General features: G+C 36.8%; 1 protein-coding gene across 4 annotated transcripts in view; it reads left to right on the forward strand.

Moving 5' to 3' along the window:
- Brinp3 (BMP/retinoic acid inducible neural specific 3) overlaps positions 1-24652 on the forward strand; it is a 434736-nt gene that overhangs the window by 360164 nt on the left and 49920 nt on the right. For all 4 annotated transcript variants that reach the window (NM_173121.2, XM_087580092.1, XM_087580095.1 and 1 more), the window contains one exon: positions 5977-6199. In NM_173121.2, the coding sequence (NP_775144.1) occupies positions 5977-6199 (223 nt within the window). The remainder of the gene's footprint in view (positions 1-5976; positions 6200-24652) is intronic.

The following is a 24652-nucleotide window of genomic DNA, read 5'->3' on the forward strand; positions in this document are numbered from 1 at the left end:
GAAGAAAATTATATGGTATTACCACTCTAGAAATATTCCACTGTGAAAATGTTTTATGAACATTTTTGAAAATGTATTCCATAGCAGTTCTTAACACATTACACTGAACATTACAAATTACGTTATAAAAATATACAGGCTAGTGTTTTCCATGCCCACCAATATAGGCAAAAAAGTGTGCCAAGGTATACATATACATGTTGATCGCCCAAAAGTACTAAAGATATACAAAACACATAGAGTTATAAATCCTAAAAATGTAGTAGCTTAAAAAACTTACCTAAAAATTAAATTGTGAAATCAAAGTTCAAATGAATCACACATAATAACTATGCTAAAAACAGTTACAGGAAGGGTCATTTGAAAAAAAAATACTTGTCTTAATTTCAGATTAGCTCTGTGCCTACTTAGGGAATGGTAACATTTTGTAAAACTGTTACTTATCCTAATCTGTTTGCCTGTACAGAGTTTGTTATGCAATACATTCCCTCTATATCATTCTTTGTTTCCTGTGACTTAGTCTTGTTAGGAGACTGAAACCGGATATAAATTGTACCAGCACAGATGCTCATTAGCATTTTCCTTTGTTATATTTGCTGTTATCTTTATTATTGAAAACTATGCTGTAGAAGAAGCACAAATAGCCAGTAAGTATTTTAAACCTGTTCCACATACATAACCATTAGGGAAATAAAAAATGCAACTACTTTGAGGTCACATCTAAAAGATGAAAAGAAATGCAGCTGTGGGTGTGAAAAAGAGGAATACCGACACATAGCGTAGGGAATATAAATTATTACAGACATTATGGAAGTCAGTATAGATGTTTGTTTGTTTTTCATTGTTAAAATGGCCGAGTACATAGCACAGATATACCTTACCTTATATATACTCAAAGGATTCAGTCTCCTTCCTCGGAGGCAGCTACGTTTATTGATGCATGGTTATTCATAATAACTAGAAAAATGAAACCACTCTAAATGTCCGTCAACAGATGGATAATGAAACCATATAACCTCACCATGAAAGTTGACTCAATTTTAGAGAAAAATGAGGTTGTCTAGAAAATAGATCAATATAGAAAACGCTTGTTACCTGAGAAGGCTCAGGCTCAGGACTCAAATATCACATGTTCTCTCTCATACACAGATTTTTGATTTTACTGAATACATGTATGAACATGTGTTTGAGTACAGTGCAATCTATGAAATTAGGTGTTTTCAAATGAGAATAAAGAAGCACGAGGAAGGGTAGGGGAATAGGATGCAGGTGACACAGAAGCAGAAGGGAGATACACTAGAAACAGACATAAAAGAATAAGTGAGATGAGTTAGAAGATGGAAAGAGAAAATCAACAATGTTTAAAATGTCATAACAAACCTTAAAAGATGTTATGTGTTAATTAAAAAAAAGAATACCGTTAAGAACCAGGCACAGCTAACCACTGGACTGAGCACGGGGACCCCAGTGGTGGAGTTTGAGAAAGGACTGAAGAAACTGAAGGGCTTTGCAACCCCATAGGAAGAACAACAATATCAACCAACCAGATACCCCAGAGCTCCCAGGGACTAAACCACCAACCAAAGAGTACACAGGGAGGGACCCATGGCTCCAGCCGCATATGTAGCAGAGGATGGTTTTGATTGGCATCAATAGGAGGGGAAGCTCTTGATCCTCTGAAGACTTGTTTCCCAAGTGTAGGGGGAATGCCAGGGTGTTGAGGTGGGAGTGTTTGGGGTGGGAGTGAGAGCATCTTCATGAAAGCAGGGGGAGAGGAGGTGGGGGAAGGGATAGGGTAAGGGCATAATATTTGAAATGTAAATACATAAATTATTCAATAAAATAATACAGGCATGACGGTCTAGTCTCATAATTCCAGCATCAGAAGCCTAAAGCATGATAACCACAAGTTTAGGAACAGTCTGTGGTATGAATTGAGTGCTAGGCGGGTTTTGGTTATACTGCCTCAAAGCAAATAAGACAAGAATGCTTTCATTCATCCTACAATGAGCAGGAAATTATATTCTACCAATGAGTCACCTTGTTTCAAACACTAATAATGTCAAGATAATAAATACTAACTTTAGGCTTATAGTTTTTTTATTAATGTAAAATTTTTTGTGTATTCCATTCAAAACTTTAAAACCATGTAAGAAGCTTCTTTTAATTGGATAGTTTTTAATTTACATTTCAAATGTTAGCCCCTTCCCCAATTTCCCATCCATAAACCACTTATCCCATCCCCCATCCACCTTCTTCTATGATGGTGTTCCCCCACCCACCTACCGATCCCATCCCACTTCCCTGAACTGACATTTCCCTATACTGGAGCATCCAGCCTTGGCAGGACCAAGGGCTTCTCCTTCCACTGGTGCCCAACAAGGCCATCCTCTACTACATATGCAGTTGGAGCCATGGGTCTGTCCATGTGTACTCTTTGGATGGTGGTTTAGTCCCTGGGAGCTAATATATTTTGTGTTAGTTAAGCTTTTTGATGAGGTAGTGAGTAGGACTATGTTATTTTATAAAGCAAGTACATATCTGTCCTTCTCTTTTTTAACTGAAATCTTTATCATACTCAAATTGTTGTGGCCCATATTGGCTTGATGGTATATTTGAAATTGGAAGAAAGAAAGTTGAGTTTAAATATATCAGGTATTGTTAGTGTGCCTCAAGTTGCCATCATGCCGAGGCAAGTATTGTGCTTTGTGGCATACAGGATGTGCAAGACCAAGTATCCAAATCTGAGGATCAGGTAGTCAAAGGCAGGAAATGTTAACTATGGTAACTGGTGAATACATCCAAAGAACGTCTGCCATTGTGAATCCAGGTCTCACTGAACATCAGCATGATCCAGAAAAATAATCTTTGGAATGGTGGGCACTGCAGATGTAAAATGCTTTAATAGAAATATTCATTGGCCAGGAAAGGCAATAATCGGACACTCAAAAATGGAACAAATTAAGCTGCTCATCACATGCCTTAAAACAATTCTTTTACAAACATTTTCCCGAAACACTTTGAAAATCATTTTTACTAGACCATGATAAACCTGAAGAATTTTAAAAAATTAAAAGTATACACATTGAACAAAGAATTATTCTGACATTGGTGAAGAACTCTCCATTAAACTTTACCTACTTCAAATGACCAATACTAAACTGAACAATTTTATGTAGTTGCTGCACACTTAAAAATATATTTAAACAATAACATATTTGTTATACAAATTTATTATGTGAGTGGTTTTATATGACATTTAGATTTCATTTTTAAATTTATCTAAAATGCCATAAATATGATGAGTTTTTCTTGAGATTTCTTATCATTTTATTTTTAGTACATGGATGTTTTTGAATGCACATACAGTATTTGTAGAGAGTATAAGGGGATGTCTGGTCCTGTGGAAGCTTAGATGGGTATGGGACTCCATGTGAGTGCTGATAATTGAACCCAATGGGAAAGCAGGTAGTACTTTTAACTACAGAGCCACACCTCTAGTCTCTGATTAGTTATTAAGTATTTACCACATTAACTGCAAATAGTGCCTTATTTTCTACATAGTGCTGTAAATTAAGATAAAATATTTTGCTACCCCTACTTTTTCTACTTTGTTCTATCTCTCTGTGTAATTTTGATTTATGTAATAGTTCCTGAGTTCCTTTCGAAATTCCCTTTTTTCAATCTATAAATATTAATTTTAAAGAATGCCAAATGAGACAAAAATATTTTGATGACATTTCCAGAAAATCCTTTGAGTTAGTTCTAGGTAAAATACCTGTCAAAAATTGAAGACGCTTTATAGCATTTGAAAGTAAGGCATATCATTAATTAGTCACTGTTTAAAATGAGATGAAAGGTTTACTCACACTTGCTGTCATAGATTGAAACATCTGTATGTTCTGTGCACAACAGGTGTTCAATAACTATTGTGGGTGACTGTCAATGGCGGCTCCTAATGACTTCATAATGAAGTAATTATTCATGTGTCATGTGAAAACTACTTCACCGAGATCATGCATTGATAATTTTCAGCAGACACACAGTATTGCAAACACTCCAGTGAGATAAGTAAATTCAACCTTATAAGATTCTTTCATCTCATTGAAATTTCCTGATTCAGAACCTTTTTGAATACTATGATAACAAAGAGTACAATTAGCAATCCATGATAAGGTCTCACTGGAAGAGTCAAAGTCAAAGACGACAATATGAAGTGAATGATGATTTTTCAGAGTAGTGGCATCTGTTCTGTGACTATCAAAGGGACATTTTCAATGACTGTGCATCAATTTTTTTTTAACCTAATGGTGGGAAACTTCTTACAAAAGACATATGGAAGCAAATTTCATAGTATTGTCAAACCAAAACGTTAATCTATTATTGATACTGTTTGATTTGAAACCTATCTAATGCAAATAAGGTATAAAGCCTCATCCAATTATATTTGTCATATTGTGAAGATTGTTCCTTTTTTTAAGCCTTTCTCCTTTTTCAGGTAAAACTCTATACACTGAATACCCTAATGATGTGATATTGAAGTATGCTACGCATCAGTGATAAAACTATCCTCTAAATATTTTTCAAATAATTTTATTAATTCTTTGAGATGTTTTCCCTATATTCTTCCCCTATACATTTCAACATAACCCCTCACTCAATTCTGTGTTCTATTTCCATTTCTCTTTTTCAATTCACAGAGTTGAGTTTTTCTCTTACCCAGCTAATTATGAATAAGTGGTCCACCTTGGGATATAGGATACACTAAGTATCACACCATTAAAAATATAAAAGACTACTGCCATTTCCTTTCCTGGCAGCTTTTGAATGCTAATATTTCTTCAGCCGAGATTTTGTCAGGTTTGAGCTTATACACAGTTTACCCATGCTTTCCTAATCTCTGATGGCATCTGTGCAACTTCACTTGTTTTGATTAGAATACTGTTTAGTATATAAACTGCCTCTGCTATATCTTCATTCCTCTCTGTCTTCCATGAAGATCCTGTGCCTTGAAAGAGCAAGTTTAACATACACTTGGGTCCTGCCCAAATTATTTATTCTGTAATTGTTCTGCAAATGTTTGTCTCCATGTTGGTTGTGATTCACTTCAAGAAGCTTTTCTCATGAGAGTTGAGATCTACTCTCTGGGTATACCCCAGAGTCATAAAGAATCACTTTAATAGCCTATCTATTAATCAGGATAATAATAGTAGGTTCTGATACATTATCTATGACCTATCTAGCTATCACTCTTGTTTACTTTTAGAGCACTGTATAAAAATTCTGTCTTCTATAGTATGTCTTAAACTATTAGAAATGTGATTGTTTGAGTCTATAATATACATGTTTTTATTTGCTTTTGTTATTTGTTTTCAAAAATGATGTAAGTATCTATGTGAGAGAAAAACTATTTATTGCAATACTTACTTTTCTGCTGAACTGGTATGCCACCTTTTACTCCATAATATCTATTGTGGATTTCTACCCGATTTCTTATTTGTATGTTCTATGTAAATAACACACAAACACTGTAATTTAGTGAAAAGGTTGAGCTGGGAAGACTCTGAGCTAAACACATATTCCTTCAACCTATAATCCCTTCAAATGCAAAAATCTATGCAAAAAATCCATGCAAATGCCCATCAGTTGTCAATGTGAAATCTGTTCCCCTTTTGCACCATCAGTCTTACTCAGGGAGCATGGGGAGAGTCTCGAAAATAAACTGGATTTAAATTTTCTATCAAGACTATTGTTCTTCTGTAAATTATTTCCATATTCTTTCATGAAACTGCTATTTTAAGAAGATTAAAACAAATGATTTTAAAACTCCCCCAAATCTCATATTTTAACAATTTGTTAGGCACTAATATTAAGCTATTAGCACTTACTTTTAAATAGGTTCAATGTGTTTTGGTCGGAGAGAAAGTACTTGTTACATAATTAAAATGTGGTGGCTTTTTTTTTTATGTTTTTCAGATGAATTCAAGTTCTTTATGAAAAGACTACCCATGAATTATTTCCTCAACACTTCAACTATAATGCATTTGTGGACAATGGATTCTAATTTTCAGCGCCGCTATGAACAACTAGAGAACAGCATGAAGCAGCTTTTCCTGAAGGCACATAGAATTGTACACAAGCTCTTTAGCCTTAGCAAACGGTGCCACAAGCAGCCTCTCATCAGCCTGCCAAGACAGAGGTAAGAGTGGGATAGCATGACAACTGTGATTCTGTCCTTAGAGCTGAGGTCTACTTGTTCCTCAGAGCAGGTGTGCTGATACAGACAGCGTTTTCTTTTCCTTGATAGACAATTTAAAAAGTGTAGATTCTCGTGTCTCAAAATAATGTATTGCACTTGTGTTCAAAGGAAGAATTCAGTGGGAAACACATAAACTGACATCTCCTTTGTTTTGTTTTTCTGTTACTGTAATCAAGCAATCAATCATTATACTTTACATTTCATGGTAGTCAGTGAATAACCCTGTTTTATGAAATAGAATAAAAAATGAATACTCACAGTTAAACTGGGAGCATGTGAAGTAGGCAAGAAACACAAACTGAAATTTCTCCATATCTAATTTTGAATAACACAATTAAGGTTTTGCTTTATGAGTATTTGGAAACCCATAATCCATAATTTTCACTGCACAGACTTCTAATGTATAACGCAGATGTTGTAATACTTAAATATTTGTGCCAGAACTTATTTTACAAATCTAATTTGAAAGGTTTTATATTTTTCAAAGAATTGTGGAAATAAAAGCCATAGCTTTACCTATTAGAAGTCTGGTTAAAACCAACCAGAGCTTCCACGGACTAAACCACTACCAACAGACTGTACATGGACTGACCCAGGGCTCCAACTGCATGTGTAGCAGAGACTAGCCTTGTTGGAGCACCAGGGGAAGGGTAGCCCTTGGTCCTGCCAAGGTTGGACCCCCAAAGCAGGAGAATATGGGGGAGCAGTGAGGGTGGATGGATGGGAGAATACCCATATGGGGGAGGGGGAGTGGAAGGGATGGGGGCTTATGGACAGGAAACCAGGAAGGGAAATAACATTTGAAATGTAAGTAAAGAGATATATCTAATAAAAAATTTTTAAAAAAGAATAAAAAAAGGTCCGGTTAACATACATCAAAAAATATACATTAAAAAATACATCTTGGGGCTGGGGATTTAGCTCAGTGGTAGAGCGCTTACCTAGGAAGCGCAAGGCCCTGGGTTCGGTCCCCAGCTCCGAAAAAAAAATACATCTTTAGCAATATTTCCATAATAAAAATCTTAAAGATTTTAATCGAGCTTCAGTCATTAAGAAGAAAAATTTATAGTTAAAAATATCTTACAAATATCAAATAAGCCTTTAAATTAAACCTCTATGAAAGATTTGATTTAAAGCTAACACAAGTGGTATTTTCCATTGCTTATACTTCAAACATAAAGAAATATCTGCCATCTGAATTAAAGATTATGTTTTAGTTATGTAAGATATATATGAGTGAACATTTACACTGTAATCTTCACCTGTCTACAGGCTATGTAATGCTACAGTTTTGTAGAGTCTACAATTTGTCCCCATAGATCTGCCCATTCTTTTTATTCTTTTTCACTTCAGATTTTACTCCACTCCTGGTCTAACCTTTGACTGTTTCACATACCATAACTACTTCCCGCCCCCAGGCACCATCTCCATGAGGATGTCCCCATTCCACCCACCCACCAGACCTCTAAACTCCCTAGGGCCTCCAGTCTCTTGAAGATGAAGTGCATCTTCTCTGACTGAACCCCGACCCGGGAGTCTTCTGCTGTACATGTGTTGGGGGTCTCATCTCAACTGGTGGTCGGTGATCCAGTGTCTGAGAGATCTAGGGGATCCAGTTTAATTGAGAGTACTGGACCTCTTGCAGGGTTCCCCTCCTCAGCTTCCTTCAGTTTTCCCCTAATTCAACCAGGGTTTTATTCAACCAGCTTCTGTTCTTTGGTTGGGTACAAGTATCTGCTTCTGAATCTTTCAGTTGCTCATTGAGTCTTTCGAAGGGCAGTCACGGTAGGTCCCTTCTTATGATCTCTATATAGCCTCAGTAATGGTGTCAGGTCTTGGCGCTTCTCCTTGAGTTGGATCGCTCTTTGGGCCTGTTGCTGGACCTTTTTTTCCTCAGGTTCTTTTCCATTTCCGTCCCTGCAGCTCTTCTGACAGGAACAATTATGTATCAGAGTTTTGACCTTGGAATAGCAACCCCATCCCTCACTTGATGCCCTGTTTTTCTGCGGAGGTGGGCTCTACAAGTTCCCTCTCCCCCAGTGTAGGGCATCCCATCTAGGGTTCCCTCCTTTGAGTCCTGAGAGTCTCTCACCTCCCAGATCTCTGGTACATTCTTAAGTTTTATATAAGTAGAATTATATAATATATGGTCATTTTGTAATATATATTGCTGGACATTTCTGTTTTCCTACTTACATTTTCGATTGACACATGTATGAATTCCCTTGTACATCTTTTGTTACGTGAATATGTGTTTTCCATCTTGCTGAGTATGTACTGAAGCGGGGCATTGCTGAGTTACAAGGTAATTATATTTTAACGTTCTTTAGAAGCTGCCAAAACTCTTTACCCATGAGCCTGCATAGCGTTTTTTAGTTTTAGTTCTCACACTACATCTCCTTTCCCTTCAAACCATACCAAAAGTTGTCCATTTCTGCTGTTTGATTACTAAAACTTGTTTGTCTGTATGAAATTGATGCAATGTGTGTGTGTCTCTGTGTGAGAGCATGTTTTCATGTGCATGTATGAGTGACTGATACTGTTAGGTACCTTAGCTTCTTATTATTTGTCAGTGCTTATTTACATAGTGCAATCCATATACCTCAATACTTTTACTCTTTTATGTTTTCTGAATTCCTTTCCTTGATCAGCTCCATGAATTTATTAAATCTTTATATTTCATCTTTTGTTTACCTGCATTATTTTTCTCATTTCAGTGTTCCTTAATGTAATTTTTTTTCTTTTTCTGTACTTTGTTTTGTTTATTTAGTGTGCTTCATCTTTTTAAATTGCTTGCTGTAGGGAGAGAACATAATATTTGAAAATTTTCATTTTTAATACAGGCTTTCACGTTAATAACTTTCCTTGTGATTGTTCATATCAATTGTATGTTTTGTAAGTTTTATTAATTCCTTCCAAATATAAAATTTTAATATATCTGTACAATTTTGTTAATGTGTGCTGATAATTAATTATGGCCAAGAAATGTATGACACTTGGTTATAATTAATTTTAATATTTATGCTTATGAATCAGTTTTTAAAATGCTTCTATTTATTATTTTATTCCAAATAAGAAATCTAACAAGGTGAAAGGATTAAGAAGTAAATTGCTAGGAAGCTTACAATAAAATTGATTTTAACATTATTTTTAAGTTAACTGAAATCAGATACATATACATATGCATACACATATATTTGGGACATAAGGAATATTTGAACAAGTGGGATGGCAGTAATCAGTGTCAGAGTTCAACATAATGTGGATAAAACTGTATTTAGTGAGATTTCTAAAATAAAGGATCATAGCAATATCATTCTTTAAATTAGTTTCATTAGCATAGTGGTACTTTATTTTCCAAAACAAAGAGTGAAGACTTCTTGAGAGTTGAAATATAGCTTTGAATTTGTATTTTTTCTTTTTATTAATCATTCCATTTGTTTACATCTCAAATGATATCCCACTTCGCGGCCACCCCTCCACCAGGCTCCCATCCACATCCGCCCTCTCCCCTACCTTCTGCCTGTATGAAAGTGCTCCCCTACCTACCCACACTTTCCCACCCCACCACTCCAGCACCCCTTTATACTGGGGCATCAAGCCTCCCTGGGATCAAGGGCCTCCCCTCCTATTTGCTGTCACGCAAGGCCATCCTCTGCTACATATCTGGAGCCATGGATTCTTCCAGGTACTCTCCTTGGTTGGTGGTCTAGACTCTGTGAAAACTGGGTAATCGGGCCAGCCTATGTGTTTCTTCTAATGGGGATGCAACAACTCTCCTCCCCTCCAGTCCTTCTGCCATCTCCCTTCCAGGTTCCCGGAGCTCCATCTGATTGTTGGCTCTAAGCATCCACATCTGCATTGGTAGGTTGTCAGCTGGACTTCCTCAGAACTTGCCACATTAGGTTCCTATCAGCAAGCACCTCTTGACCACAGCAACAGTGTGGGTTTTGGTGACTGAAGACATGATAGATACCCAGGTAGGGTGGTCCCTGGATGGATGAAAGTAGAAAATATCATCCTGAGTGAAGAAACTCAGATCCAAAAGAATACATATGCTATATACTCACTAATAAGTGGATATCAGCCCAAAACCCACAATGCCCACAAACAACCCACAGAACATATGGAGAAGGAAGACCAGGGTGTGGATGGTTCAGTCCTGAATTTGTATTTTTCATGAATGGCTTCCAAATACTATAGAAAAGAAGTTTTATTTCTACTATTCTTCCTTTCTATATTTCAGTGGAAAATATTAAATGCCAATAAGAAAAATGTCTCCCAGTGCAATAGTAGTATATTAAATGAGACTGTAATTTGTAAGAATATTTTTAATGTAATTTAAATTTTTACTCATTTACTTTATATCCCACTCATTGCCCACCATGCTGGTCACCCCTTCCCACAATCCTTGCATCATCCTCTCCCTCACTTCTCTTCTGAGTGTGTGGGGCTCTACTGGGCATCCCTACACCCTGACACTTCAAGTTTCTGCAAGGCTAGGTGCTTCCTCTACCACTGAGGGCAGAGAGGGCAGAGAGGGCAGCCTAGCTAAAACATATCCCATGTGCAGCCATAGATTTTGGGATAGCATCCATTCCAGTTTTTTGGGACTCACACGAAAACCAATCTTTACTTTTGCTACATATGTGCAGGAAGACATATGTCCAGTCTTGTTGCTTCTGTCTCTGTACCGTAGAAAGGAGGGATACCAAGACTTCTTTTTAAAGCAGTTTATTTAGGAACCTTTTTTTTCCTGTATGTAAGCAGCAATCTTTTTTTTCTTTTCTTCTCTCTTTTCTAAGCCCCCAGCACACTCCCTTATATCCTCCTTCAACTCTGCCTCCTCAGTCTATACTGTGTAATCTCAGTTCATAGGTCCATGTCACATGGCCTGATCTTGCATCATGGTGCACCTGCGCAGCTCTCACAAAGGACGTGGCTAGTTTCAGGTGTATGGGGAAGTCAGGTGCCAGTCATGAGACTTAGCTGCAGTCCCCGGCGCCATCTGGAGACTGCCACCACACCCGCTCCCCACATCTTCCCCTTCTTTATGTTTTTGGCAGAGAGAATGCCTGTCTTAGGTTGTCCCATGCAGCAATGCCCCTTACCCATCATCGGGAAACAAACAGCTTAGGTTTGATCCCTGTCTTAGGTTTGTGACACGCCCAGGGAGTCTTACCCATCATTGACTACTTCTCTAGCCTGTCAAGCCACACTTGAGGAGACTGTCCTGTCTCCACTGCTGTAAAAGCCTGTATCATTAAAGCTTGAGTTCTGTGCTGACGAAACTGTATACAGCACATGCACCAAAAGGCCAGGACACTAATAAGAATCAGGCATAAGGCAAGTCCAGCAAGACTAGCCATTCTTTTAGCCATGAGGCAACGGTGGCAATCTAATTGGCCAGTCCTCCAGCTAAGGACATGCTCTGTGTCAGCTTGAATCATCCTTTGTGGTGTGTTGCTATGGTTCTGGTCCACTGCCTTGTTGCCTGTGGGTCTGGAAGCTTCAGCTGTTAGGAACCAGAGGCTGGTTAGCTTTGAGGCTGCAGAGGGCTCTTCATGCTGTAGCAGACTTTGTGATGTCATAGCTCTGGCCAACACCTTTAAACTTCCCCTTTCCCACCACTTCCACGGTGACCGTCCACTCGAATGGAGATGATATGGATGATGGATCATCTCAATTCCTGATCTAGTCCATCAAGGTGTTGAGACCAAATTCCTGTAAGATACTGAGATATATTACGGGATATCTGAGCAGTACAACTGACATTCACAAATGGTATGGAGGTGACACACAGTCCTGAATATTTCCACTCACAACCAATTGCATTAACTCCATCATAATATCCACTTGTTCCTGGAGCAAATCGACCCTTTGATACAGCAGCAAAATTCCCGCTTTCAACTAACTATTAATATTACCCTGAACATCTAAAGCGTCTGCAACACCTGCGGATAGATTACTTACAGTGCTGCAGTCTGTACTACGGAGGTAAGGGATATGGCACAGCAATGGCTGCAGCGGCAGAAACTGCTATAGCAGTAACAATGGCTGCAGTATTGCCAAAAACTCTCCAGATTTCCGGGTGTAAGCTACGTCCCTCTGCCCCTCCCAGAGTGTACGGAGGCGGATGAGGCTGCCCTTGAGGCGATGGTTCTACCTTTAGTTTCATTTTCTCTAAGCTGTCAGCGATGCTTTCCAGATCGTCTTCCGACATTTCCCCCTCGCTAGAATTTCCTTTGGTCTCTAATTTTTGAGAACGTTCCTCCCTAACCTGATTTAGTGCCTCATTTCCCTTTTGGAGCTCCGTGCCACACCTTTCCTCATCCCCTATGCAATTTCTCACTAATCTCCACACTGGCAGCACTCCTTTTGGTAAAACCCCCTGCTCCTTGGCAATCCTCAAATCTTTCCCTAATTTCTTCCAACTGGGCATTGTAAGATGTCCTGTCACCAGAAACCACGGAGTAACCTGGTCCACTGCTTTTAAAAAATTCTCTACTATTTCTTCCTTTAGCCTGATTCCTTATGCTTTTAACAAATCCTTGAGGGCTTGGCGAACTTCCTGAGCTGATGTTGAGTTCCCCGTTGTGATTGGTGCGACTTGTCCCAAAACCGGGAACCTTATAGTCTCAATCCGAGAGCTTAGCTCATCCCACTTACCTGGGAACTTACCGGCTAGCCACCCTGGCTGCTATGAGTTCTGAATGAATGTCCGGTATGGGCCACCAATTGTCACTTCTGTCTCTGTCCCAAAGAAAGGAGCGACACCACGACGTTCTTTTCAAAGCAGTTTATTCAGGAACCTTTTTTTCTGTATGTGAGCAGCAATCTTTTTTTTTTCTTTTCTTCTCTCTTTCCTAAGCCCCCGAGCATACTCCCTTATATCCTCCCTCAACTCCACCTCCTCAGTCTATACTGTGTAATCTCAGTTCATAGGTCCACGTCACATGGCCTGATCTTGCATCATGGTGCACCTGCGCAGCTCTCACAATGGGCGTGGCTAGTTTCAGGTGTGTGAGGAAGTCATGTGCTAGTGATAAGACTTAGCTGCAGTCCTGGGAACCATCTTGGGACTGCCGCCACACCCGCTCCCCACACAATCTTTGTATGTTCTTTGGTTTTTGGTTCATACTTTGAAAGCCCTAAGATTCCAAGTTAGTTGACTATGTTGGTATACCTGAGGAGTTCCTATCCCCTCATTGCCTGCAATCTGCTCTTTTCTTCCATAAGCATCCCCAAGTTCTATCCACTATTTTGCGGTGGGTGTCTATATTTGTCTGAGTCAGCTCCTGGGGGGAGTCTCTCAGAGGACAATATCTTCCTGTCTGCAAGAATAACAGAAAGTCATTATTTGTGTCAGGGATTGGTGCTTTCCCATGAGGTGGATCTCAAGTTAGGCAGGTTATTGGTTGGCCATTTTGTCAGTATCTGTTCCATACACTATGCCTGTATTTCTTGAAGACAAGATACATTTTGGGTTGAAATTTTTGTGGGTGAGTTGGTGTCTCTAGTTGCTCCACTGGGGTTCCTACCCAGCTATAGGAGGTGAACTTTTCAGGTTCTGTAAGCCCAATGTTGTTAGCAACAGCTAAGGTCACTCTCATATGTAAAAAGATGTTATAAAGAGAAAGTGAATAGGTTATCATGAATTATATAGTCACAAGTGTTCTCATGCATGTTTACACAAAATTTCAACTCACTATTCATAGGAATGCCCCCAAAAATCGGATATATCAACTTAAATTATCCAAACAGAGCTTTGATGTCCCAATACAGAAAATTGAATTGTTTTCAGGAAGTCAATCAGCTGTCTTCTTTCTGTCTTTAACTTCCTAAACAGTTGGCTTTCTATTGCTGACTAAAATCAACATGGAAAGAAAAGGATATATATACTTACACTTCTAAGTCACATTTCATTGTAGAGGGACGTCAGGCCAGGAACTCAAGGAGACACTGGAGACATGATTGTGGGTGGATACTACTTATTTACTTTTTCTTTCTCTGCTTTTATTCTCTGATAGCTTTCTTGTGCAACATAGTCTGACCTGCCTAGGGTTGCTGCTACCCACTGTTCGCTGAACCTCCCACATCAAAAAATGAAACATGACATTTCCTTGCAGAAGTGACCACATTCCACTCTGATCAATTACAGCATTTTTTTCAATAGAGTTTCTATCCTCCCCGGTGACTCTTTGTTTTGTCAAATTGACAAATACCTATATAAAACACTTTGGATTCTAGGATACTTCTAGATTGTAGTGATATTATAAACTAAAACAGTAAAAAATACCAGTAACCCCAGCAAAATTAAATGGAAAGGATTTACCTTGTCTTAAATAAGAGAAAATAATCTAAATCCAAGGATGCTGAAATAAATTACATATGATAATGTGGCTTGGGAGGCAATCTGTGTCAACAGGAATGTTCTAAAGAGCCTGTTCTGATTAACAGGTCTGTACTGTTTTAATATAGGGACACTCTGTTTTTCTCAGAAACTATTCAGTATCCCAACTGCATTTTGAAATTCAAATATATAAATAGATTTATGCATCAATGCATATAAATAATAATTATATATATGCACCTATTGTACTATATTAAAATTAAAATCGAGAGATATTTAGATATGTTTACTAAAATCATTGAGATGAGCAATAGTAAGTACACTATTTTTGCGATGCACAACGCTTTGATTTTTCCACATTTCAGTATGATTTCATTGCTTATCTGAATTCTCAGGGTTGTTATATATGCAAGCCTTCTAAATTGTACTTGTAGATTTCTACAGACATTTTGCAGCAACAAACACTATAATAGACTTTGCAGAAAATTGGAAATAATATTATTTGACCAAACAACAAAATCAATAGCTAATAATAAAATATAAAATATAAATTACACCATTAACCTTTTTATGTCAACTACACAAAATATTTTGTCCATTATCTACTTTGCATTGATTTTCTACTCATGCAAAGAAAATTATGCATTAGTCATTGTAAAATGTAGGCTTACTTAGCCATAACAATCTCTAAAATAATGGCCATGATACCATAATAAAGCATTTAACTTTGTCGCTATTTTGGACTTATAAAATCTTCTCTAGCCTTGTTGGGTCACCAGGGGAAGGGGAAGCCCTTGGTCCAGCCAAGGTTGGACCCCCAGTGCAGAGGAATATGGGAGTCGAGCAATAAGGGGGATGTATAGGGAGAATACCTTTATGGGAGAGGGGGAGGGGAGGGAATGTGGGCTTAAGGACAGGAAACCAGGAAAGGGAATAACGTTTGAAATGTAAGTAAAGAAATATATCTAATAAAAAAGTTAAAACAAAAACTTCTCTATTCAGGAAGATGTAAGTTTCATAGTATAAGATACAGGATTTCCAATTTCTTTAAAATTATAATTTTATCATTGACCTTAAATATGAGTCTATTGGTCTTAATGTGACAGCTTCATTCATTTCTATTTAAACAAAAATGCTCTATATATTTGAGTTTGAATGCTGGGAGCTTTATTTTGGACTCTGTCTTGTAAAAATCATTTGTCATAGAAAGATATATCTTAGCACATAACTTTACAGATGCATGGTCCTTTTTCTTAGCAACTGCTACAACTCAGTGTACACTACAGGTATTCTATTTTTTTCAGTTTTATTGATATGTAAAATTATGCTCTAAATCTTAAGTCCTTAAATATTTAATGTGTCCATGAAACATTAAAATTCTTCATCAGATATATAATAAATGATGAAACCTTTTATTGTACAAGTTTAGCCCTATGTAAGTATGCGCTAACAGATTTTTTTTTTGTGCACACCTTTCATATTTGTTATTTGCTTTTAGCAAGATGTTACCAACTTTTGCTTTAGGGGCAAGCAGTGAGACTGTAAATACAACACAGATATTCCTTAGACACCTGTTAAGAAGGATAGAGTCCAGTTTCTTTAAAGATAACATGTTTGAATTTGTGTTGCAGTTCTTTTAGAGTGGAACAAAATCCATCGGGCTCAGTCATACTTATTGGACACATATTACTTTACCCAAATTTGTATTCCAACAATAACAAGACCTTGCAGAATGACCTCCAAATCCCTTAATATCACATAGTCTATGATATTGTTAAAAGTGGCATGTATATATTAATACAAGGGACCTTGTCCTCAAAGCTGCGTTATATAAAACTGTATAAGATTTTACGTTTTTACATATATGCTGAAAGAAGAATATTTTACTGGTGAATTGTATCCAATCTGTGAGGACTCACAGGAATGTTCTTGGAAATAATTTAAATATTTCTTTTATTCTTCTTTTAAAATTCTTTTCTCTTATAATACATCTTGATTGCAGTTTCCCTTCCCTTCCATCCCTTAGTTTGTTCCTTCCACTTCCTCTCTCCCCCAGATCCATCCCTCCTCTGACAGGCACAAATCTTCCAGGGAAATTAACTAAACATGACAAAATAAGCTTCACCAAGACCATGTACATACCACCTCATCAAGGATGGATGAGGCAACCCAGCAGGAGGTAACATGTCCTATAGGCAAGGGAAAGAGAAAGAAATAGCCAGTTCACTGAAGTTCAAGAAATAATTACATTGTGTTTTGAAAACACAGAACTCATTTTATTATATGTGGGTAGTTCCTCAATATTTTCATTTACTATGCTTCATACTTGAATTTTATTATGAGATACTGACCCAATTTCTGCAAGAAACGCAAGGCTAGTTGACAGAATGCCTCGGTAAAATGAACTAAAAAAGACAGGGAAAGCAATTTGTCTAGGAAAGTAGGAAAATGGGGATAGTGATCGTCTATTGGTATAAGTAGACTTCAGAACCATGGCAAGTCTTACACAGGAAAGTATTTAACTGGGGCTGGCTTGATTTTCTGAGGTTTAGTCCATTATTGCATTGGTAGCCAGCATGGTGACATGAAGGCAGATAGGTGCTGGAGAAGGAGCTGAGATTTCTACCTCTGGACTGCAGGCAGCATGAAAAAACCAGGCCACTGGCTTGAACTTCTGAAACCTCAAAGCCTACCTACAGGGACACACTGCTTCGAACAAAGCTACACATACCCCAACAAAGCCGCATCTCCAATAATGCCACTTCTTATGGGGTCATTTTCGTTCAGACCACCACAGTGGTTTCACCCATTCTTTGGCACGACACAACCTACAAACAAAACTCAAAAATAGCTAAAAGTTGTCATTTCACTCACTGTATTGCTAATTGAGATTAGTGGTAGAAAATAAAATCAGCAACCAGAAATCAAAGTCTTTGTACTTCTTCACTCTAATATTCCATTTGGGCTTTTCTTAATAATATTTTCTGGCCAAAATAATCTATTACCAAAAAAGTAACTTAAAACTAATTCATACTTATATACAGAAACTTGGCATTCACCTCAGTTACTTTTCTATTCCCCTGAAGAGATACCGTGACCAATGAAACATACAAAAGAGTGTATTTCATTTGGGAGAATCATGATTAAAAAGCGTTATATTCTGTGATCATCAAGGTAGGGTGCATGGAGGCAGGCTAGTTCTGGAGTAGAAACTGAGAGCTTACATCTGATGTACAACCAGATGGCAGAGAAAAAAATTATTCTGAAAAAAATAAAAAACAAACAAAAAATAACGACAATGATAACAACAACGACAACAAACAAATGAACAATACAAGTGGGAATTGCATGGGTCTTTTCAATGACAAACCTTTCCCAACAAGATCATATGTTCTAATATGTCTCAAACGGTTCTCCTATTTGGGGACCAAGTATTTAAACTTATGTGCCTATGGGGACTATTCTCATTCAATAAAACACTTGTCAGTCCATAATTTGAAATTTTTTAGTCAAAATGTAGCCCTAAAATAAAATGAAAGTGTGACACAACAGAGTTTAAGCTAATCGTCTTTAACTCTTTGGAATGGACAAAAGATCTATGAAGTCGACATTTAGTATTCCCAGTTCTTCGTACTGAGACAGTGTTCTGAAGATGAACTATAACATATTCAAGTACATTTCTGCGGAATGCGAAAAGAGTATCCACATAAAATGATCAGTTTGAGGACAAGAAAGAAATAGAGAGAGTGGTTCTGATGCTTTGATCCGGAACCGGTGTTTACTGATGCTGAAGGTCTTTACCTTCAGTTGGTTTTCAAGCTATTAACAAAGTTGCCAATGGTTGAGCAGGAGGCAGGACAGTAAATGCTGTACTCCTAGGAACCAGAGAGAATGGGGAATGAGAGAGAGGAGAGGGGAAAGCAGTAACAGCAAGAGAAAAACCAACCAGCTATGTGAGTTTTCCAGTAAGAGGTTGCTGACCACTTCCCAGACTCGGCCTTCAGTAGCAGGGTTAGAACGTGCGCATGCGTGTGAATCACCAGGAACACAAAGTAAGCTGCCAAAAATCCCACAACATAGAACAATACAGACATTTCCAGAGTCTGAGCAGGCACTTAGTCCACAATCATAGAGGTCTTAAAATAAAGTCCTTAATTCCCAACATAAAGAATCTCCCTTTTGTACCCTGTTTGGAGAAGAAGCATTTGTTTAATATAAGATATAAGCCTTCAAAACAAGTCTGGAAAACTCCCACTTAATCTTCAGTTTATAAAAAAATAAAGGCTTTTTACAGGTCAGGGGAGATTTGAAAATTTATGATGTATTTTTAAACTACTGCATAAAAATATACATTTTAAAGGAGTTTTGACAAGGTTAGCTGGAAGTAAATAATAAAAAAAACCAACAAAATAAACAAAACAAAAAACCTCTCTGCAAAAAGCAACAACGTATGTCTGCCAAACACTTTGCCATTTTAAATTTAGAAATAAACTTTAGTATTTATTTAAATAAGAACTTTATATCATAAATATCCATTGCCAAATCCTGCTTACCTCCAGAAATCATATAATTAACATTGTTTAGATATAATTTCACAATTCTGCTTCAGTTGTAAAATTTCAACTTGAAACTGGCATGTCTTTCACAGGAAAATAGAGTTATTAATACCCTCATCCTTAAAGACACAGGACATTAGTAGCATAGTAATGTTGATCCATTTTAAAATGTATTTTATCTCATTACTTTTAGGATGTTCATTCTAGATACTCTGAAATTATTCATTTTAATATATTAAAAATATTAATATAAAATATATATTTCTTTTATTGGATTTTTAAATTTATGTTTCAAATATTATTCCCTTTCCTGGTTTCCTGGACATAAGCCCCCTATCCAATCTCCCTCCCCTTCTTCTATAAGGGTGTTCCCCTCCCCATCTACCCTCTCTTCCGGCCCCCCACCCCCAGCCTTCCCCTACACTGGGGTTCCAACCTTGGCAGGACCAAGGGCTTCTCCTTCCATTGGTGCCCAACAAGGCCATCCTCTGCTACATATGCAGCTGGAGCCATGGATCTGTCTATGTATAGTGTTTGGGTAATGGTTTAGTCCCTGGGAGCTGTGGTTGGTTGGTATTGTTGTTTCTTATGGGGTTGCAAGCACCTTTTATTATATATTTTCTAATCATCATGGAGAACTCAAACTAAAAGTAAGCAGTATGTTCAGTAACACCCCATGCACAAATGAAATAAGAGAAAAATTTACATATTTAACTCTTAAGGAAATTTCTTCTTTACAAAACATTCTTAGATTTCATATAAATAGTATTGGAAATCTAAAAGTAATATATTAAATTTTCACTAGGTAAATTTAGTAATAAAATTTATTTTCTAAACTTTTTGGGTTCTACCAGTGATTCTAAATCTTCCTAAGGCTGTGACACTTAATACAGTGACTTCCCCAACCATAAATTTATTTTGTTGCTTCTACTTGACATTAACTATAAATCTATCACAGTTATTAATCTTATTGTGAGTATCTGGTATGTAGTATGTCTGATATGTGTCCCTCCATACACATAATAGGGTATCTTCTCTCAGTTTGAAAAAAACATCTGGTAACATTTTTGAATATTGTTTTCGGGAATTTTGTTTTTGTCTTGTTATTTCTTTTTGTTTTTTGTTTTTGTTTGTTTGTTTTTTTCCTATCAAATGAGCCTAGTGGACTGGGCAATTACTATTAAGGTACTTTACACTTACACATATGCTCATTTGACAACTCCATTTATAAACATGGGGATTCCCTAACTTTCATAGGATTTAACAACCTTCATGTAGAAGATAAAATAAACTCAAAATGTCTTCAATTCACTCCCTGTATATACATGCTGACACACTGTTGCTAAAATAGTATATGACAAAATCAATTTTTTATCTGTAAGTATTAAAGTAAGAAACTTTTTTCTACAGGCAAATGGTTTTACTAGTCAGGGAGGTAAAAATGAAATATTACCAGGAGATATACATATATATATGTATATAAATATATATAAATACACACACACACACACACACACACACACAAAGAGCTAACCCTGAAAAAATATCTTTGAAGTACTTGATTTAAGATGGCGAGCACAAGTTATAAAGAGAGTGAATACATTCAAAAATCAATGCCAATTGAAAAAAATCCTCTTTCTCACCATATAAGAGCACTTCAGACAGCAAGAAACAGAACAACACAAAGGAACATGGGTGGGGGTGGGGGATTGAAGGACAGCCTGTTTATTGTACTATTAAAAAAGCAGGCAGACTTCTTGTAGGTTTCTCAAAGGAAACAAAGTGTTTAACTTCTAGGGCAACAACTTAGAAAAATCTATAGAAAAATTAGTTCATACAAATAGGAAAATTAACTCCAAATGAATCAAACATCAAAACAGGGCAAATACAAGGAAAGTCTACCCAAGTTCAGGTGTAATTTGTATGTATACTTGTACATACTTCACATATATAACTCACACATAGAGAAACACACTTAAAAGACCATCCACATGTACTTGCTACATTATGTTCAATGGAAACATGAATATATACATGTTGGTAAACTATATTTAAGACATAAGGACCATTCATGATTACGATGTACCACAATTGCTATTAGAAGTGAACCAATGGAGATCTTTTTGCTTCATGGGTACTAAAACAACCAACCACAGAAGAAATGAGTACAGATTTCTATGGAAAACATATTGAAGAAAACAAGCTAGCAAGAAGGAAACCCTGATCAGCATGCCATTGTCACATCTGCTTGTATAACAGATGGAGGGACTCTTTATGGCCATGAACATTTTTCCTTGATGTGCTGTCACAAACAAATCTGCATAAAAGGTGATAATTTTGGAGCAAACTCCCTATTGAGAACTGTCTTGTTAGATAGCAACCAATGTGTGTTAAGCACGGACTGTGTCAAACACTGCTCCAAACACTTTACATGTTTTTCCTAACTTAATGCTGTATTTTGGTGGTGCTATTGCTCTAAGAATGTGTTTAAGAACTTTGAGGTTTAGCTTTTGTGAACAGCCTTGTTAACTCAACATTTCAAGGAATTTGGAGACCGTTTATTTCAGGAACTACCACTAGGTCATGTAAAGAAAAACGAGCAAATAAAATATACCTGTTGAGATTAAAAATTATTGAAATTAAAACTAAAATGAATGCAATAGTCTGTCATAGAAAAGGAAAATGATTGACCTGAGTATAGGGGTAAGATAGATAACTCACTGGATAAAAACACTCACTAGTCTAACAGGACTAAAGGACAAGGTTGGTTCTCAGGACCTACATGGTAGTTTACGGTTATCTCTAACTCTCAAGTTACAGGGCATCCTATACCATCTTCTGATTTTGTGGTCACCAAGCCCACATGTACATATAAGTGCAAACATTCAGAAAAAATACACACAGATATAAAAAATTAAGATTATATATACATATATGCACACACATACATGTACATACACCCAAACATACATGCAACTGATGAGCCTGTTTTTGTTAGTGGTTATCAGTTTTTCTAAGGCTAATGGGATTGCTTTCTTTCTTCACTTACTACGTTGTTGGCTTGGGATTGTACCATGTAATGTTTAATACATTAAAGTATTTCCTTCCATCCTACTTTCTCCTAGACTACTGTGAAGACATATTTTTAAAAAATTTCTGTATCAACTGACATGATCATATGTTTATCACATTAATTGATTTATGTATGGTTAACCACCTCTATGGATCTGAGATAAAACCAACTTTATTGTGGCAGATGAACCTCTAGTTGGCAATTATTTTACTGAGCATCTGTTCATTTATGCTTGTCAAAAATATTGGCCTGTACTTTTTTTGTTGTCCTTTTCTTCTTCCTCTTCCTCTTCCTCTTCCTCCTCCCCTTCTTCTGCCTCCTCCCCCTCTTTTTCTTCATTTGCTCATTCTTTCTCCTCTCCCTTCGATTTTCCTCCTCCTCCTCCTCCTTTAAATACTTTTAGTATTATATTAATGCTGGCCTTTTAGGTGGAGTTAAAAAACGATCCCTGTGTTTGAATATTTTTTTACAGTCTAAGAAATATTGGTAGTAGACATTCTCTTTAAATTCCAGTAGAATTCAACTGTAAATTCTTTTGACCAAGGTATTTTTGGAATGCCTTTTATTACTCACTTGATATTCTTATTTGTTGATTTTATTTAAGATAGTAATATCTGCTGCATGAACCTTGAAGCATATTTTAAAAGATTCTCTAACTTTAAAGGGGTTTCCATTTTTAAAGCATTCCCTTAGACTTTTTTACTTTCTCTGGTGTCTGTCCTAGCATCCCAGCACTTATCTCTAGTTCTCTTAATTGTGGCTTCTTCTCTCAATAACTTCTGCGAAGTGATCTGTACAGTCCAAGCTAACTGTAGCTCTCACCTCCACCGAAGTTCTGTTTTCCATTTCTTTTTTGTTGTTGTTATTGCTTTTATTGTTTGCGGGGGTTGGGGATGGGTATGCGGGGGAGGGGGTTTACAGAAATCCACAACTGGTCAAATTCTGAGAAAAACTGACCATGAGTTACACAACCACAGTTGGCAAATCTACAATATAACTCCTATAAATATTGCTAAGGTTTCACTGTCAAAAAAAAAAAAGGGTGGATATAGGATAAAACCCCAAGTATCAGGATATCTACTGTGAAATAAAATATTCTATATAAGAGAAGAAACATATATTCATGAAATCCCAACAATCTGATTATTTAAAGAAAATATGCAACATCAAAATAAATTAACAAGGCATTTTCTAGCATTCAAATTCAATTAACCTGGAATTCTTGCTTCTGCTTGTCATAAAATGTGTGCCAGACAGTTACTTTATGAACATGAACCTATTATCTGTATTTAATCGCCTGAAAGCATAAAACTCTATGGTAAACTTGTAGTCAATTTTATTTACACAAACCGGAAATTTTGGACCAACACCATTTTCACATTTTTTTTCTTTATCACAGCAAGTCTTTTGTAAGGTAAAATGCTGAAATGAAAGCTGAGGGATATGTTTTCTAACTTTGCAAAATGAAGTGAACTGTATTTCAAAACAAGGCTTAAATACTGAAATAGTCACACAATTTGAAGACAACAAAATTTGCATCCTCTTGTCTCATTCATCACAAGTACTGGTGGCCTCTTTAATCACATAGTGTAACCCTATTCATATCAACAGTGTAAGACTCTCTAGTTTGCCAAGATTCACAGGTGCCGCTGGCAGAGAATGTCCCAATAGACCGCCACTCCTGCCTTTCAGAAGAGAACAAATCTCTATTCACAAGTGAGGAAAAAACTTACAACAGGGAGTCTCTTTTAAAAAAAATATTTGAAGCCAGTTCAATTTGGAATTTGAGCAGTTGTACCTCCTTGTAAAACAGGTGCAGAATGATACACTGACTCTCTTGTAAATATCTGTGAAAAAAAACCTTCCCTCAAGCGTTTTGATGTCATGTTTTAGTCTGTGAGATCTGCTGTTCAGACTTCTTCCAAATCAAATGTATCAAATTTGCAGACTGCACACTACTTTTTTTACCAATAAAAATATAAAAACAAAACTGACTTGTCATTTGAAATTTTAGGTATGAAAATACTAATACATTTTATAAATTTGGTCGTTCGTTAATTAGAACAAACAAAAATGAAGTTTCTCAAAAAGTAAGTTGCTGTGATCCTTGGCTATTTTCAAGATGATGACACACTGTCGAGGGTTTAAAACTATAACCATTCTGTGAAGTATTTGTAGTGTAGGTGAGGAGAAAGTGTAGTGGATCAGGCTCATCTGTAGTCTAATCAACTATAATATCGTATGCCTTAATCATTAAAATCACGTATCAACTTTAAGGCTGTTTCTTTATCTGTACACAATGACTTACCTGTGTGTACTTGATGAATTTGATATTAGGATAGAACTTGTAGGAGATATAAAAATATATTTTTCTCTAAGTAAGTTATGAGAAATAGTCCTTTCAGATTTTA

The sequence above is a fragment of the Rattus norvegicus genome, chromosome 13 (assembly GCF_021556685.1).
Source record: "Rattus norvegicus strain SHRSP/BbbUtx chromosome 13, alternate assembly SHRSP_T2T, whole genome shotgun sequence".
NCBI lineage: Eukaryota > Metazoa > Chordata > Mammalia > Rodentia > Muridae > Rattus > Rattus norvegicus.